Source organism: Mauremys reevesii, linkage group 9 (genome assembly GCF_016161935.1).
Source record: "Mauremys reevesii isolate NIE-2019 linkage group 9, ASM1616193v1, whole genome shotgun sequence".
Classification (NCBI taxonomy): Eukaryota; Metazoa; Chordata; order Testudines; family Geoemydidae; genus Mauremys; species Mauremys reevesii.
The window spans coordinates 20,419,327-20,432,699 of NC_052631.1; the positions used below are offsets into that span (position 1 = coordinate 20,419,327).

General features: G+C 39.5%; 1 protein-coding gene across 1 annotated transcript in view; it reads right to left on the reverse strand.

Annotated features, from left to right (window-relative positions):
• Positions 1-13,373, reverse strand: part of OTOL1 (otolin 1) — a 118,666-nt gene that overhangs the window by 18,723 nt on the left and 86,570 nt on the right. Inside the window, exons 3-5 of the mRNA XM_039486948.1 lie at positions 5,772-6,010; positions 5,390-5,480; positions 3,964-4,098 (exon numbers count right to left, since the gene is read on the reverse strand). Coding sequence (XP_039342882.1) covers positions 3,964-4,098; positions 5,390-5,480; positions 5,772-6,010 — 465 coding nt within the window. The remainder of the gene's footprint in view (positions 1-3,963; positions 4,099-5,389; positions 5,481-5,771; positions 6,011-13,373) is intronic.

The following is a 13,373-nucleotide window of genomic DNA, read 5'->3' on the forward strand; positions in this document are numbered from 1 at the left end:
TTGCAGCCTGGACTGAACCAGTTAATCTCTATTCTGTGAATTATCATGGACCATATCTTTCAGTCCTTATTCTTGCAAGTAGTCCCACTAATATCAATGGCTCAAATCAACCACCAACACCTGGACTTTGGAGGGGCCCTGATCTTCTAGATGTGGTCAGAACATGACGCAAAAGGCATGGTTTGATGATCATGCTGGGGCTTAGGCAGATAGGCATCCAGATGCTTAGAGTGAGGCATTGTGTGCATGCCCAGAGGCAGAAACATAGGTGCTTGGGGAACTTTTACCACAAAAACGTAGATACCAAATGAGTTCAGGCACCTACAGGATTATGCGGCAGATGAGCATGGGTTTTGAAGATCTCAGCAGTGCCTAAATCCGGGGTTTAGGCACCTAAATTCCTTTGTGGATGTGGGTCAATGGGACTGCTTATATCAGTAGAAGATAGCAGCATCAGGCCTACACTGGAGAACTTGTCACATCTGTTCAGTCGGGAGCTACACATCAGGAAATGGCTATCAAATTGGTTGTAATAAAATCCTTATGTTGATTTCAAATCAGAACCCTTCAGAAGGAAAATAACTTATTCAACGGTGCAACTTTTTAAATCAAGATTATTGCCACTTACAATGCTACCTGTGTATTCACCAAAGCTACTCTTTCCTGGCTTCCAGTTTAATGTCATATTTATGCATGTTAAGGTTAGAGCATTATCTTTACTACAAAGACAGCTTCAATCTCTTGTTGGTATTTGCTTAAATGACTTGAATGCTGTCTGTGTGGGAGCTGAAAGACTATTACTTGGTTCTGTGACAATTTCAGGTGCGTCGGTGAATGGGAGATTTTCTCAGTAAGTCGAATACACATTACCAACAGCAACTGATATGATGCAAAACTCAGAATGAGTCTTTGTTTTCACGCTAAGCAGTAATTATTGAATTTTAGGCACAGTTTGGAGAGCCCAGAGGCTGAGCATGTAAATTAATGTTTATCTTCACTTACATCACTTTCTTTATTAATATAATTTAGAATTCACATTTAACTGGTATAAATGATGCATGCAGGCCATGAAATGCCTTAAAGTATATACCTACAGACATTGCTAGCATCATGCATTTCCATAGGGATAAGCTGAGACTTGTAAAGCTGACTAGGAGATTTAGGCACACAATTCCTATTTAAATGAGTGGTAGATTTGTGGCTAAATTACCTATTCATCTTTGAAAAAATCTCAACCTATGCTTCTGTTTAATCACAAATATCCCAATAAAGAGCCCTTTGTGAAGGAAACTAAAACTACTGCAAAACAAGAAACAAATAACTTTTTCTTATTTTATCTAGTATGAAAAGAAATGTTTCTTTTTTTAGCTAGTTGTGTGGCTCAGTAAGAATCCAAGGCAGAACAAAAGAATTCAAACTACTGTTTATTTGCACAGCTAAATAAAGATCAAATAATGTACACAAGGTTATGCCTAAGTAACATTAAGAGCCACTCTGCATTACTTCCAGCCCCTAAGAGCTTTTGGTGCATCAGGAAATCAGGATCAGGTTAAAAGATTGTGACAGACCAGTAAAAGCAAGGAAACACAAACCTAAAGGCAAAATCAGCTCTTTGCGAGCCCTAATACGCAAGCTGTCCACCCCACTTGACTTTCAGACAGGAAGAGAGAAAGAGGGACATCCCTAGCAATTCCCAATTCTCCCTCTCCCTCCACTGGTAGATTTCTTTTCAGGGGTGTTTGGGGATGGTTGAACTTGAACAAGGTTTTCTGGATGCTCTTTCTTCCACTACCACTTCACACCTAACTCCTGTTAGGAGACTCATGGGGGTAACTGATGCCTTTAGGGCTGAGAGGAAAGAGCAGGAAAACATTTTTGTGATATTACCTCTGGAAAAGAGTGTGTGAAAGGAAAAAGTGTGAGGGGGGGAGGCAGAAAAAATAGAAAATGTTTCAGTCTGTGAAAACTGAATTGCTGCCGGAGGCAGGGAACATAACTATCGGGGCAATTCACAGTACTAACCACTATGCTGAGGAGGAGCTGTTTGCAAGATCAGGCCTATGGATGGCATTTTGAAACAGATTTGAAAAGTTTGAATATATTTGGTATTAATGCCAGCAGCCAGATCACTAAAGGAGACACAGAAGGTTCATCTAGAAGTGGTTTCACTTCTACTTGTTCCCTAAATGTAAAAACTGAAATTGGAAAATTGCATTTACAGGCACAAAGACAGACAAAAAAAACTAGCACAAAAAATAGGGGAAAAAAGCTGAATAACTGAACATCACAGAAAATAGGCCAGGATTTTTGTTAAAACGAATTAAACAATAAGGTTGCTAAATGGACAAACATCAAGAAACAAGTAAATCTAGAAAGATAAAAAATTCAAAGGAAAATAGGCAATGAATTGAAATAACAAAGAAAACAAAAAAAAGATGTTGAATGGAGAGCTGGGTGGTTAATTGTTTTCTGCAGAAAATTTTGAAATATTTTCATTTTTTTCAAAATTTCCCACAAAAATGTATTCATTTTTGATAGAAAACCCAATTTCAGTTTTCACAGACTGAAACATTTTCTATTTTTTTCTGCCTTCCCCACACACACACTTTTTCCTTTCACACACTCTTTTCTAGAGGTACTGTCACAAAAATGTTTTCTCTTTTACATTGAAAAACTAAAACATTTTGACGGAAATGAAAATTTTCTGCTAAAATCTTTGATTAGAAAAAATACTCATTTGGACCAGCTCTCTGTGCACTCTTTCTCCCACTACTGCCCATATTATAGTATAGTATCTTTTAAGAATCTGATCCTAGATTCTGTGATTGTAAACATCTTGGGGCAGGGACCAGTGCCTTTAAATTTCTGCAAAATGTACAGGACACATTTTGATGCTACATAAAGAATTCACAACAGTGATAATAATGCCCTTGCTGAGGTAGAAGAAAATGAAATTACACCCATTCATAGATTCCATAATCAGAATTTGAAGTTAAATGAAATAGAGTGAAGTGTACAAATATGTAACATATTACAAACAAGAGCAATTTGTCTTTGTGATCTGAGTTGACACTGTCAATAATCAGCAACTTATAATCACAGCATATGTGCCTTATCCTGCAGAGTGCTGGATGTCCCCTGATCCTATGTTTAAGTACTGCAGGAACCATATCTACAGTATTTTATATTATTTTGAAATTTTCTAGTCAGGGAATACCAGAAAACCTGAAAATACAGAATCAGTGGTTTCATCAGCTATCAGGCCATTTTGAGATGCGTTCAAAATCTGGAGCCAAACTTTATCATCTTCATTAAGATGAATAAATATAGATCCAGAAACCTGACACACATTATATGCAGCTTGTTTGACAGGTCTTACACTGGACATTTGTAGAATTCTTTTACCATTGTGGAAAAGTGCACCCATCAGTGATTTGCTGGAAACACTCACGTGGTAACTGAAAGAGTAGATACCTCCAGTGCTGGCTACAAACACACCTGACTCCACATTATATGCTTCATTTTCATTAAGGAAAATTTTATCAAATCTCACTGGAGACCCTGGTGGTGGGAAGCTATTTCTTTTTTGAAGACCAACGGAGAAAGCTGTGATGTCACTTTCTTTGCAATCTCCCTTCTGTCCTTTTTCTCCTTTTCGTCCTGGAAGTCCAGATGGCCCATGTTTTCCAGGATGACCCATTTTTCCATGAACCCCAGGATCTCCTTTAAGACCTGGAGCCCCCTGGACTCCTGGTGGCCCTGCATATCCCTTTGGCCCCCTCTTACCTGTTTGCCCTCTTTCTCCTCCATGCCCCTTTTCTCCAGGACTCCCACTCGGTCCAACATCACCTTTTGGACCCGATTTTCCACACTCCCCTTTGTCTCCCTTAAGTCCTTGAGGACCTCTAGAACCAGTGCTTCCAGCATCACCTTTATTGCTGTTTGGACAGAAAGAAGACCGACCTTGTTCTCCTTTCTGACCAGGAGGCCCTGGTTTACCTAGATCACCTTTGGATCCTTGATTACCCTTTTCTCCCTTTAGTCCTTGTTGTCCAGTTTCTCCCAAGGGCCCTTGTACTCCTTTTTTCCCTGGGATACCTACAAAGAAAACAGTTGTATTTCAGATATTACCATCCTATATATTTAAATATATTTATGTATATATTTAAAATTAAATTAAAATGCAGAGCCCCCCGGACAGGCAGTATGAGTGCCACTGAAAATCAGCTCGCGTGCCACCTTTGGCACGCATGCCATAGGTTGCCTGCTCTAGAGGCTTACACACATTAGTAGCTCTAAACATTACCTACTCATGGGATGACACATATGAGTAAATGTTTGTAAATTTTTAGAGCCTGGTCTTGCAAACATAGGCTCATCCTTGATTTTTCTTTGTAATACAACATTCGAAAAATTTGGTATATTGTGGTGACAAAAAAGTTACATTAAACAAGTTTTTTTAGAAAAAAAAATTGATTTAGAAAAGAAATTACTGTTCATGTGGAGTAATCTTTAAATACAATTCCAAAAGGTTTCTTGTTGGCTGCAATAAGGATAAATCCTCTCATTTTTTATTCTATTGTCATTTGTTTATCAAGGCGAGAATAGAACCAGTACAAAAACTGCACTGATACAAAAGAATATGCCCAGATATTATCCTATATTATGCCTAAAATTTTCTAAATTTGCTTAATGGCACCTTAGTTGCTCCTAAATGTGGATTTATTACACGTGTTAAAGTGTAATAGCTAGAAAGGTCCAAAAGCTACAATTTAGTAACTCCCTAAATGCTTGTTTACATGAAAGACTATAAACGCTTCATGATAGCCATTTCAGTCTATTGAATCGATAGCTCTAGTCTTGAAGAATCCCTAAATACATATTTAAAGTCTCAGTAAATTGTGTTTATTTATACATCAGATAGCAGTGATTCCAAATGAACCATTATGACTCATCATGCTGAATCTCATATACTTCTAGAAAGGTTTGTACTTTTCTTAGCTACCATTAACAATGCTAGATGTGCTATAAACTACCACATGTGCACATACATGTGATCAGTGACACCATGAGTTGTGACACAAAAAAGCCAGTGCAATCAGGATGGTCCTCAGCTTGTCCGAAGGTGTCTATTGCAGGTACAGCAAGAATAGCAAATTAGCACACAACACTGTGTGTGACATGTGATACAGTGGCTAGGCACAACAGGACAAGGCGGGTTTTGTTTTGTTTACATTCTGTAGTTTCATGCACAGTCAGTGCATAAGCAAGCACAGAATCCAGATTTGTAGTTGCTGAGCATTATACTGATGCATCTGCTTTTACCTAGGAAATAATTTAGCTCATTTGAAAAATGTAGCTGACCAAAAGCATTAAGTGATAAAATTACCTGGATCCCCTTTTTCACCCCGTTCTCCCTTTTGTCCTTCAGGCACAGGACTGTCACAGAAGCACTGTTTTCCTGCTGCACTACTGTTTTCCTTTGGTGTATTAATGGAGAAAGAAGCAAAGTGATCATCAAATACAATGCTTTCATTAGCACCAAGTAATGGGATTAAGATGGTACTGTTTTCCTCCTCTCCTCTAGGATCAATTGTTACTGAAAAAGTGTTCTCAGTGTTTGTGCTGGTAAATACTTCTGAACTGACTGGTTGTTTAGGGCCAGTAGAAGTGGGCTTCAACTCTTGAAGGTTAATGTTATTTTCCACTCCACCTGCCTCATTGTTAAAGAGAGAGGTTGCTGGGGGTGTTACAGCATGCTGGGAACTTACTTGAGTTCCAACATCTGCGACTGGATCAGTTTCATTTGTCCCCAGGTTTGGACCAGGGGGAACAGTAGACGCTTGTTTAGGATCTTCAGTTTCAGCAGCACCATTGAGGGCATCCATTGTGAATAACTGGTTGGGAGCTAGACTGAAGATAGTTGTAGATGCCACAGGACACCAGACACTGCACAGCAGAGCCTGTGTCAGGAGTGTAGAAATCATTCCGGCAATAGTCAGAAAGCACACTGTAAAATAAAAGTGACCAAACTATAGCCATGCTCTTATGAAAGACAGAGGTCTGAATAGATAACCCTAAACACGCACATTAATAGGAACATACAGTAATTAAAATGACAGTCTGAGTGTATTTCAGTGAAGTAACTTGCACTCCTGAGTGCACTCCTGAGTCCTGCCATAGGGCCCAGTTATGCAGGACTTCATTTAGGGGCATAAAGGCTAAAATGTACATGTTTCTTATGTATTATAAGAAGACAAAAAGAGGGGGGACTTCTCTTTCACACATGCACACACACACACACACGTGAAATGTGAAGGGGACAGCTCAGAGAGGGAGAGGGGAGGGAAAGTGCTAGTGTAGTGTAATGGTATATGTCAGGGGTCCCCAACGCAGTGCCCGCGGGTGCCCTGGAGCCCGCCGGGGCTTCTAAGTGCGCCCGCGTACTGGCCGGCGGACGAGCAACTGCTGAAATGCCGCCGACAAACTGCATCATCCAGAGGTGTCACCGCCCAAATGCCACCGATTTTCAGTGGTATTTCAGCGGCTACACCTCTGGATGACGCTACTTGTCAGCGGCATTTCAGCGGTGATGCCTATTAACGTTGCCGCTTGTCGGCGGAATTTCGGCAGATGCTCATCCGCCGCCACGGTCCTCCGTGGCTCGTCGTCTGGCCCCCGCCAGATGAAAAAGGTTGGGGACCACTGCTATATGCAGTGGTCTTCACACAGCACTGATCTAACGTGGCTAATACCCACAGAGGCAGGAAAGAGTGGCTTGAGACCACTGCTCCCCCCGATCCAGAAGCAGAGAATGTATCCAGGTAACATAAAGTGTCTTGGAGCTTCTTTCCAATTTTGGAGTTGGAATCTCTTCAGCTTCCTGGGAGCCTTTGTGGGTAGATTCGGAATGGGGCCCATAGACCGCAACAGGTAAGCAAGTCTCAAAATAAAAATACTTAGCGTTTATAAAGCATTTCCACTCAAAGATCTCAAAGTACTTCACAGACATTAACAAATTAAGCTTCACAACCCCTCCTGTGAGGTTGGTGTGGCAACTTTTATTAGCCCCATTTTACAGATGGGGAAACTGAGACAAGTAAAGCACAGAGAGGCAAAGCATCATGTCCCAGTCACACAGCAAGCCACTGTCAGAACCATGATTAGAACCCAGGTCTCTGGAGCCTCAGTCCCATGCTCTAACTGCTAGACCTGGCTGCCTCCAACAATTAATCCAATTTGCCTCCCCAAATCTTCTTCTCTTCCCAGTGCTAAATGCAAGAGAAAACTATCTGGCAGATTTCACCAAGTAACAGAGAGGTTTTAAACTTGCAAAAACACAGACTTAATGAACTTCAAAGTACTGTATCTTTCTACAGTATATTTATCTGGAATCAGAAAACAAAATTAAGGATTTAAATTGAACACACTGAAGAAACTATGATGAGATTAAGGTTTTGGTTTAATCAGCAGTACAGGAGCAAAGGAAATTTTAGTTAAGCATTTAACAGCACTCTCAAATGAGCCTGTAGGTATTATTCTTCCAGAAAGGAGGGCTCAGACTACTATTTTGTTATTATCAGGATAACTATTATGGTACCAAAGTGGTTTGTGACTTGCAGTAATGATGAGGAGGGAGTCTTGTACACATACAACAAAAAGACAAAACAGCACTTAGGTTATATCTAAAACATTTTAGTTAACATGCTAGTACATTTTAAAACCCTGGTGCAGACTCAGGACAAGTTGTATTTTAACATGAGTTAGTTGGCAGAGATGAACCCTAGCAGTTGCACTGCCTACACTATGGTGTTAAACATGTTTTCTAACATGTTTTTAAAAGACCCCTTTCGGCCTAGCCCAGACACACCCTCAGGGGTTAACAATCCCAAGGCTTGAAAAATCCACTTGCCCCTGAAGACAGAGAAGCTCTCCTGGGTGAATGTCAGCAACATCTAAGCTCACACATTCAAAAATTTTATTTCTAGTGCTTATGGCTTTGATTAAAGCCTTTTAAACATAAGGCATATGCACTAATCAGTCCATATGCAGTGAAAATTCCCACTGCAGCTAAGAGGATTAAGAGCAGGATAAGTCCTTTCCTTGTGCAGACATACGTTTCCCCCCATTGATATTAATGGGAGCTCTTCACATGGATGAAGAGGAAATACTGATCGCATAACAAGTTGAATTGTAGAAAAAGAGTCGTAAAGATACACTATCAAATTCATTGCAAGCTTCTTACCTGAAAGAAAATCTGCAGATATATAGGCTTTTTCAGCATCCACAAAACTGAAAACTCAAGGTGAGTTAACAGACTTAAATACCAAAACGAAGAACAAAGACCATGTATAGTACAATAATTAAAGACACACACGCAGGAAGATCAGTATTTCTCCATAATAAATAAGCATCTGTAGGAAAGGCTGCAAAAAGCAATGGTTTGTTCATCCTTGTGCCCTCATAATTAAATTTTTTTTCTTCACAATTTCTTTTTTGATGTATAAAATAATACCTCAGAACTCAAAACCTATTATTACATCCAATAACTGTTATTTATGGGGTTAACAGACAACCAGCCTCTCCACAAAAGCATATGGAAAATGCATTTAACTGTTGAAAGGAACAAAGGCCAAATCCTGAATCAGGCATAGGTTCCACAGAAAAGGTAGTAATTTTGCCTGAATAAGGACTTTAATAATTTGGACCAATGTTAGAAAGTAATTTATGAGAAAACTCTAGAGCTTAAAGGGCCAGTTAGGTCAAATTTGGACAAGATGCAGCTATTATAAAAATAAGGTTTTAGATTAACAGAAATATTTCAGCGGCGAAGAGTTCTGTGGCACTTTATAGACTAACAAACGTATTGGAGCATGAGCTTTCGTGCATGCATACGACGAAGTGGGTATTCACCCATGAAAGCTCATGCTCCAATACGTCTGTTAGTCTATAAGGTGCCACAGAACTCTTTGCCACTTTTACAGATCCAGACTAACACAGCTACCCCTCTGATACAGAAATATTTCAATGACCTTAGAGTTTTATCGTTCCAATAGAGACAGACACTGGAACAAATTGATTCTCAGCTGGTTAAACCAGCATGGCACCATAATTAGGCTGATTTATGCCAGCTAAGAATCTGACTGTGGTTTAAAAAATATTATTTTTCATACCTATGTCTCTTAACCTGCCCCAAGAGCAAACAGTTCTTTTCACCCGCTGGGTAACACTATTACATGTAAGAGAAACTAAGGCACACATAGGATTCATAAAAATATTACAAAAATGCCCACTTCAATTCACCTCTATGATACAGACCTCCCCACTTCAGGCCCTATGGAGGACTCTGCACAATTCAGGGTGAGTGCTACGAGAGGGAATGAGACTGGGTGAGCAGGGAAGAGAGTCATGGATGGGGCAGGGATGCAGATCATTCCCCATCTGATTGCAGAAATTAGACAAAAATGAACATAGATCCGAGGGCCATATTATCTTTTACCCTTTCAAGGATCTCAGGGACAACTATTGGAAAGGGGTGCTCCTGGCAGCCTGGCTCCCATGCTGGCAGGGGGGTCTGTTGGAGCTAGAGTCATTGAGGAAGAACCAGGGATTCCATCAGGTTTGGGGTCAAGCCCTGCAGCCTTTTCCATGTGGTGGCAATCTGCTCCTGACCCCTGCAGGGGACACTGGAGGAGAGCGGGATCTCTGTTAGGAGATCTTCACAGAGATTTAGTCCTTGTAAGAGGTGTTGTCCTGGCCCTTTAATCTTTAGTGGCAGTTTCCATCATGATACCATTTTAGACCATTGCAGACACTATCTGTTCCACTAGAGAGCAATGTTAGACCACCTAGTTTTCCTTTGTTCCACATTGTTGAAGGAAGCACCTGTGCTTTAGTACAGACAACTATGCTGCACTCATTTGCCTGTAGCAACACTGTACCACAGAAGATATTTGCAATCAAGGTAAACAGTAGCCAGCAGCCTGTTCACCACTTGATTATATAGGGAATAAAAACAGCATGAAGGTTTTTTTCCTATCAAATAATAACAATTCAATGACAACTTATATTAACAAGCATTTTGTGTCCATTTGTGTTATATTACAGCACTGCATTTGAAAAGAAAAGAACCTAGCAGAAAACTTGTATTATTACCCCTAATTTTCTGGAGATGATGGAGTCTTTAACAAGCAGTGCATTGTGAAGTTTTCAATAGTCTTTAATTTTTGTTTTTACTCCAAACTGTCAGAACATTTCTATCCTGGCTGTTGACTCACTGATTCTCACAAACACACAGTTTGCTTTAGGAGTCACACGTCAGCATAGATGTGCACTATGTCCTCCCACATTTGTTGTCAGCTTCACAGATGAAGCTATTAGTGAATAGCTCCACGGGCTCCCCACCTACTGGGGTAGCCCCTACACTGTGGGTATTTCCAGGGGCAGGAGAAAGGTTATGACTGAATAAATTCCCCACCCTCATGTTCTTATGTGAGATTCATTAGATGGTGGAATAATTCCAGTCCATTGCCTACCTATCCCTATCACAACGGGCACCCTTGTTACAGTCTCCACACAGAGGCCATGCAGTTTTGTTTTTGAAAGAAACTTATTCTACAAAATTCCTAAAATCAAAGGTTGATTTGACTTATGTCACCCAAAGTTCATGATGTCATCAAACTCGTTGAAATTAGAGACGTAACATACGGCTACTTCATTATTACTATGTCCCTCAGGAGACAATTTTAGTAGGATCCCAGTCATATTATTTACTAGGTTTGTTTGTTTGAAGAAGAAGAATACAAACAAACAAGGGAATATGATTCAAATGTCTCATCCCTTTTCAGATATAAAAATAAGTATCAATTTCCTCTACACTAAATTCTGAAATCACAAACAAATTCTGTAAAGATTACAGCTTAGTCGATACCACCACATGCTCCTGGGATGGATCATATAATACTTGTTTTTTAAATAGCAGTTAGTGTAATTCACAAATTTGTACATACACGTATATCCTTTGCAATTCAGATCACTTCACAGGAAAAGGTGGAGCTATTTTCCTATATCTTTATTTAGATCCTTAATTATAATCCAATGTACTTATGTGACGAAATTATCAAATCTGAATGAAGTCTCTATCAAGTACATTTAGAACAAGAAAGAAAGAAAGAACCCAGATAGGTTAAAATGTGAAGACATTCATGAAGGCAACTATAATATTGTATTTCTCAGGAATCAGAAAAAGGATAGATTAAAACTTTACTGACCCTGAAAAGGAAGATCAAAAATAAAATATCTTGAGAAAGTGATTTAATATAGTATAGTCTCCAGTCCAATACAAGCTATAATTTAGTGAGGAGTGGGTAAAACTAGAACCACAGAGAGCTAACATATCTCTGTTTATCATCGGACATAGGTTACATATGGTGTAACGAGTCAGTTGCAAGTGATGGAGCAAATTCACTTCAGTGGGAGAGTGAAGACAGTAAATAGGAACAACTTTGTGAATTCTCCCTTCTTACCTCTCACATCTCAAACCCTACCCCAAACTTTAAAGCATGGGTTTGTTTAGATTCCGATTCCTACTAAATTTTACAAGTTAAGGAAAGTATCTACATACAACTGTTATTGTACTTGGGTTATGTAAAGTTATTTTCATATATTTTGGTTCCTAGAAAATCCCACAGACGTGGGTGGCTGCCAAGTTTTAAGAGATTTTGGATTTAAAATAGGCAATATTTACAAAAGGTAAACACCACGATTACTTACACAGCAGTGCCCTATTAATCAGTACAGGGCAGGTGTTGTTATTTAAGACTCTTTATTCCAATTTTGTTGACTACGCCAAATATGATCAGTTTTCACCTAATTATTACACACAGGAAAGAAGGTCTTTCTATCTCCATATCCCTGCCTCTTTCTGCTAGGAAAGCCGGATTTTAATTAAAATTATGAGCCTATATCTTTACTAAGAAAGATACAGTGTCAAGGACTCAGTGCAGACATCAGTGCTGCCAACTTTCATGGTTTTATCATGAGTTTTGAGATATTTGGTGTTTTTCAGGAAACCACACGTCCTGGAGTCCTGTGACTCTCAGCTTTCATTGAAAAGGTAAGCTTCTAATCGTCATATTGTAGAAAAAGCTTTAAAAGTGAGCCCTAAAGGCTCAAACACAAAAAGGTAAATAAAATACCTCTGAATTTATTATTTTTTAAAATCTCATTATTTTTATGCTAAACTAATGATTTTGGGGGCCTGATTCGTGATCTTTGAACACCTAGAGTTGGCAATACTTAGACATCCAGCAGTTTGATTTGAAGAGATAATAAACCATGTTTGTGGGTTTGATTACAGCACGCTGTTTCCCCAGCCAGAGAACGGAAGGGAAGCTCACAACATGATCAAGCCCTTTTTAAGTTCACTGACTACCACAAAGGTCACAAACACCACAAAATAGACAACTTAGCTGAAAGCACTGCTCATATTCTACAAAGGCCATACCTGCCTCAACCAGGTTGAGGGGATAGGGGATAAGGAAGGAGGACAAACCTTTCCACTGAGACCTCCTCATACCCAACTTCCTCTTCCTTAAAATACCCCATCCAGCCATACCAGGAGGAAGGGGATCCCTTAACTCTTTCCTGGCTGTTGTGTCTACCTACCAATAAGCACTATGGGTCCAAACCGTAACTTCAGATCTGAACCACCACCAGATTTTGTGGATGCTAAAATTCAGATCCCCTGGACCCAGACCCTGACCCCTGTAGGTTTTGAAGCTGGATCAAAACATGGAAGAGGCTTGATTTCTGGCTGTGGCAAAGATGCTACCCTAGATTACAGAAGTTTCTTGAAAGATGTCTCAGAAGATTTCAACCCATGATGAAATTGTAGGCTGAAATCTTACCAGTAGAATGAAAACATGAATTATCAGTCACAAAATCTTTGACTGTTTGGTATGACAAAGCTATTTTTCTCTGTTCAGCTAATGAACATGTATGTGTTTCTATATTCATTCCTTGAGATATAGAAATAACTCTCCTCTACCTAATGGAAAAGTGGCAATGCATTCTCACAGATGAACTTGTGATGACATGAAATACTAAATACAAGCTGAATTAATACATAGTAACTAGAAATATGTCCAAACAGTTCAGTGTTCTCCCACTATTAAAAAACAAAATCTATGAAAGGGCACTGTCCTGACATCAGTTTTCGTGTCCAGTCTGCTTTGTCTCTGTGGACAATTTCCTTTAGTCCACACACAATTCCCTAGGTTTTATCTGTCCAATAGATGGCAATGTTAGACTATCAGACATTGCCTCATTGTTCAAGTCAGCCTTGCCCTTCACTAGCAAAAGCTATTGTGCTA